Source organism: Psammomys obesus, unplaced genomic scaffold (assembly GCF_907164565.1).
Source record: "Psammomys obesus unplaced genomic scaffold, mPsaObe1.curated_primary_1811, whole genome shotgun sequence".
Lineage (NCBI taxonomy): Eukaryota > Metazoa > Chordata > Mammalia > Rodentia > Muridae > Psammomys > Psammomys obesus.
The window spans coordinates 235-6,031 of record NW_026594553.1 but is presented as its reverse complement, the minus strand read 5'-3'; the positions used below and the strand labels follow the sequence as shown (position 1 = coordinate 6,031).

At 37.0% G+C, this 5,797-nt stretch overlaps 1 protein-coding gene across 1 annotated transcript; it reads right to left on the bottom strand.

The window, feature by feature from the left end:
- Window positions 1-1,011: 1,011 nt before the first annotated feature.
- LOC129685598 (phosphorylase b kinase regulatory subunit beta-like) lies at window positions 1,012-4,806 on the bottom strand (the record flags this gene model as incomplete). The annotated part of the gene is made up of 3 exons (XM_055619108.1): window positions 1,012-1,170; window positions 3,654-3,731; window positions 4,749-4,806. Coding segments are annotated over 3 exons (295 nt in total), but the record flags the coding sequence as incomplete, so codon positions are not given.
- Between the last annotated feature and the right edge of the window lie 991 nt (window positions 4,807-5,797).

Sequence of the window (5,797 nt, the reverse complement as noted above, 5' to 3'; positions counted from 1 at the left end):
TTTGAGTCTCAAAAACATTTCTATTCACAGAAATGAGGTGGATGTAACTGTTCCAGCCAGTAATTTTCTTTGTCTTTTCTACAAACCTGAAACCAACACCTGTATAACTAATATTTGCTGAGACAAAACAAAACCCTTTTTAATGAGAGAAAACTTTCCAACATGCCCTTAGTTAGTGTTAAATGTACTGTAGACTGGAAAAAAAAAAAAAAAAGCAAACTGTATGAAAAACTCATACTGAACAGTGGGGATCTGGCCTCTGAAATCTTCCCTCGTGGATGATGAAAACAAACCAAAGACAACCACTTTCCCAGCATAAGCAAACATTTATATACAAATTCTCAAAGCAATGAAGGCAAAAGTATTTCATACAGAAGTGATTTTTTAAATTAGCTTGCTTCATAATCTGTCATACATGGATTCTGACTCTAAAATGATAGCTTTTCCGATAAAAATGCTAGTAATGCTAGAAATTTTAGAGAAGTATGGGATAGAAAGATGCATAATAAGTCTTTTGTCTATGTCAACTTTGCTTATGGATGTTCTCATTCAATTGTAAAAATTGGTTACAAAATAATTTTTAAATAATTATAAATAAATCATTTCATTAAGTTACTAGGTAGGAAAAAAATTACCAACATATATTTACTGGAAAAAAGACAACTTTCAAAGATGACCAAGTAGTTTACTAAACCACTGCTCAAATATGTGTGTCAGAATAAGTCAGAAATGTTTTCATATCACAGAGAACCAACTCAAAGTTCTCACAGCCTTCGGCTAGAAGCTCCAAGCGGATTGTAGGCACAGTCACATGCAGTCATAATGCACCCTCACCTACAGCCCGTTCTTTCTGAAACTGTTGGACAATCTAGAAACTCCCCAGAGAACTAACAGTGTGAAGTTCCACCCAAATCCAATTCCACCTAAAGGAAAAACATCACCCAGGATGTATTTACTCCTAACAACTTGATAACAGGGAAAGAAAATAGGTTCCCAATCTTCTCCACTTACCTAGGAGTTTTGCAATGATATAAAGAGCTTGTCCCCAAAGAAACAATTTCCCATCACGGCCACAGTTACTAGGAAACCGCTTCTGACTACCAGGATTTTTTTTTTCATATTCCACAAAGTCAGCTGGCACATAATAGTACTTTGGTACAACAGGATATCCTACAGAGTTAAAAAGAAAAAAAAGAGAGAGAAAAACAATCATATTCAAATACAACAAAACAGACCTTTCCCCAAATTTCCCCTTGAAGAACTTGTGAGGGACAGAGGAGGGATGTACAAGAGCAGACCCAGTAAGCTACAGAGAAGTATGATGAAGTATGATATTGGCAGGAAAATACCTGGAGAAGAATTCATTGACTTTGGAACTAATTCAATAGCGTATATGTTTTAGGCAGCTTTGTACGTGCATCTGCTTTAACAGCAAACAACTTTAAGTCAATATGCATGTGTGTGTATATATTTATATATACACACATATATACATATGTATATATAGGCATATATATCAGTAATACATGTATATGTAGTATATAAATATTCAAAACCATAAGTTATTTTAAATATGCTCAGTCTATAGAAGCATTACAAATGAGATATTTAATTTTTAATGAAGAATTATAATTCTGAGCCATTGGTTAGTGAAAATAAATCCCTGTTTAAATATTAAGCCTGTCTTCTGTCATTCAGTGTCACTGAAGAAAATAAAACCAATCTTTTCTTAAAGCATATCTTTTAAAGATATACTTTTCAGAAAATGAAATCATTATTTAATGGATAAGTTCCTTGTAGGGTGCGGAAGACAGTTATTTTGTAACAGCAATGCACAGTAAACTTTATTTTTATAATAAAATTAAACAATAGCCTTAAAATTTTGCTGTTTCCTTCATGCACCAATTGATATGTATCTAAAATTAGGGAAAGGAGTTATGGTCTCTGAGGAATATTGTGACCATAACTCTGAACATGAAGCTGTAAAGTAGAGTATGATAGGTGACTCCTTTCATGGGTTCATGATCCCCTCCTGACTACTAACAGGCCTGATTCTAGAAATTTTACATATTTCATTATTGCACTATTTCTCAAAGAACATAGTGAATGCTGAAAACATAAGTCCTTTTAAAAATTATTTATTTTTAATTTAAAAATGTTCATCCATAAGCATTGCACAACTTTTAACATTATAAACATTGAAAGAGTAAAATAAAATATAAGATATTTTATTCAGGTGTTTCTGGAATCCTGAATCCCACCCCCCCAGTCAAAAACTTCATGTGCAACAGAAATGGGGCCCAGTACTGTGAACAATGCTTCATGTATTATATACATAAGATGGTATATTTGTTGTATCTTACATACAAATTTTCAAACCTATTCTCATGAGACTATAATTCTATTAATATTTTAAAACCCCAAAGATATCAGGAATACTGCTCTTGAATTCATTTGGGAATTGTCCAATTATGCTCTTTTTTATGGGTCCTGCTGGTGTTTGACTGAAACCAATACATTCTTACTCCTGAGATTTGACATTTTGACTACTTCTAAAACATTAAACCCATCTTCAAAGAATGACATCATGGTACAAGTGCAAACATTAAAATATAATACTAAAAGCCTCAGAAGCATCTCCGAAGAAGATTCTAGAATGTCCCGTCAGTGGTCCAGCTTTAGCCAGAGGCAGTTTTTCCAGCAGCCTGACAGGGCTGGGACTGGAGGGCAACACTCACTGTGCTGGCTAGTCTTTTGTCAACCTGATACACAAACTATGCTTATCTGAAGAAAAGGGAACCTCTATTGAGAAAATGCTCCCATGAAGCAAATTCTTAATTAACGGTGGGCAAGGGCCCAGTCCATTGTGGGTGGTTCCATCCCCGGGCTGGTGGTCCTGGGTTCTATATGAAAGCAGGCTGAGCAACCTAGAAAAGTAAGCCAGTAAGTAGCTTCCCTCCATGGCCTCTGTATCTGTTCCTGCCTCTAGGTTCCTGCCCTGCTTAAGTTTTTATTATGACTCGCCCCCCCCCACTTTTTTTTTCCAAGGCAGGATTTCTCTGTATACCCATGGCTATCCTAGACTTGCTTTGCAGATCACATTGACCTTGAATTCCCAGAGATCTGCCTACCTCTGCCTCCCTGAGTGCTGGGACTACAGGCATGCGCCTCCATATCTGACTCCTGACTTCTTTTGATGATGAAGAGTGATATGGAAGTGTAAGTCAAATAAACCCTCTCCTCTCCAACTTGCTTTTTCGTCATGGTGTTTCATTACAGTAGGAACCCTAACTACGACACTCACCCAGTCATACATTTTTTGATGACTTGCCTAAAAACTAGGTTCTTTATAGTACTGTAACACTACACAGAGAAAAAGCTACAGCATAGTCATCCCACAATCCTGTCTCCAACTACCTCAGCATCACTGCAGCCATGACCCCCGGCATCCATGACCATCCCTGTCATGCCAATCAACTGCTTTTGTAAAATATGTCTCTGCAACTAAATTAACAGAGATTATTCTAATTTCAATGGAGACCTCATTTAGTTTTCAATATAATATAGATAATTGTGTTTTATAAAGGATTCATATACATTTCAAATGAACAAGGAAATGCTGGTGGACAGAATTCTTGATAAAAGAACTTTACCTTCTGTGGTCTGATGAAGCAAAGGAGTCAAAAGGTCCTGATATTCTTTGACTTGTTCAAGTTTGCCTCTAAAAACACCTAAAACATAAAATACAAAATCTAATACTAGCTATGCTCAATAAGCAGAACAAAGATTTTGCCTTTTAAAAACTTCAAAGCCCTTTAAAGATTATTGTACCAAATTTTATGCAAATGAAAACATTACATTGAAGAGAATGCAAATATGTATGACATTTATATAGAGATTGATTTTAGAAAGTCATGTTAGCATTTAGAATTAAATACTGAATCAACTGAAATTTCACTATACTTATGCATGAATGTTACAGGTAGTCAATATCATGATCATAGTATTCATGACTTCTATAATAAACTTTTCTTTATAAGTATGAACATGATACTGGGATCAATATTAAAAACTTCAAAGTGAACTGTAATTAATATAAAAAATAAAAATTTAATTAAAAAAACTTCAAAGTGGTTTTAGGAATCTTTAAGCATGTAGAAGGTTGGAACAGAAATCTAAGGTTGTCCTCTGACTTCCAATCCTATGCTGTGAGTGCATCTGTATGCCTAAGAAATCATGCACACACAACATACACACATACACATGAGATTTTAAAAAGCTCTTTAAAGGTTGACATGCACCCAAAAAGCAGAACAACATGAAATGCAGAGTGTTACCATCGCTAGAGTCCAATCTCTTGCTAGATGACAGGAATCATTCATTGCAGCAATGTTCATTATTTGTATTTTGTGTGTTTAACGTGTGCATGTTACCGTGTACACACAGGTGAACACGCACGTGTGTATAAGGCAGAGGCTGACACTGGCTGTCTTCCTAGCCCTCGCCAGCGTTGAGACGGGCTCTCTGAACCGAACCTGGAGCTCACTATTCTGCTTCAAGAGTCTACCTATCCCTGCCTTTTAGCACTGAAATTACAGATGTGCTTTTCAGGCAGGTGCTGGAGATTAGACTCAGGTCTGCATGCTTGCAGAACAAGCACTTTACCAACTGAGCCACCTGCCCAAACCTCAGCTATTCTTTAAGCCACATGTATTCTGCATCTTAATTTTCAGAAAAAGTTCACTTACCATCAATCATCATGTAAAGAAAAAATATAGGAAATTCACATTCAATGCCATCAAATAGCTGAAAGAGATAGTAAAACATTAAGATCTGTATTAACAACCTAGAGCAACTAGGTAATATGCAAGGAACGTATTTATTGTAATACATTCAACTTGAGACCAATTTTTCTTTAATTTTTTTTCAGAACTTTTAATCGAAAGCTCATTAAACAATGATCACTAAATGAATATTCCTAAGTACCCACTAACACCCAGCACTGACTGGAGCAGCGGTTCTCAGCCTTCCCAATGCTGTGACCCTTTAACATACTTCCTCACGTTGTCATAACACCCAACCATAACGTTGCTTCATAACTGTAATTTTGCTACTGTTATCTGATATTTGAACCCCAAAGGAGTCATCACCCACAGGTTGTGAACCACTGAAATAAGTGGAGAGAGGGAGAAGGAGAGAGAGACAGAGAGAGAAGTGCGTGTGCATGTGGATCCCAAGGATGGAACTAACGTCCTCAGGCTTAACAGCAAGTGCCAATCTCTCCTGTGGAACCATCTTGACAGCCCCAACCACTTAACCACTTTCATCATTCACAAAATGTGATTTAGTTAACCGCTTTAGAAATCCTATTTCCTCCCCTTTTCTGTAACACTCCTTGGCTTACGTAGTTCATAACCTGGGACTATTTTGTCACCCAACTAGACACTAGACAGGATCTGTAGATTTCAGATTATCGCTTGGGTTGGTGTCACATTAGTGGAGCCTGGGGGTGGTGGTACAAAATACCCCATGTTGCACATGAGTTATTTTGCTGAAATCTCCATAGTACTAAAGTTGAGACACATAGGTCTGGGATGTCAGCTTTTTTCTTTGAATTACTCTTATGGCTTTGAGTTGATTCCTTAACTCTTGTTCCATAACTCCTGAGTACTGCCAACTGCCCATCCTGGAAGCAAAGGGAACAAAGACCTTGCTTCTTCTAAGTGTGCCCAGCTGGTTCCCTGACCTCCCAGTACCCTGTCCTTGAGCATCTTCCTGCTCACCCACCTGGCTTCAG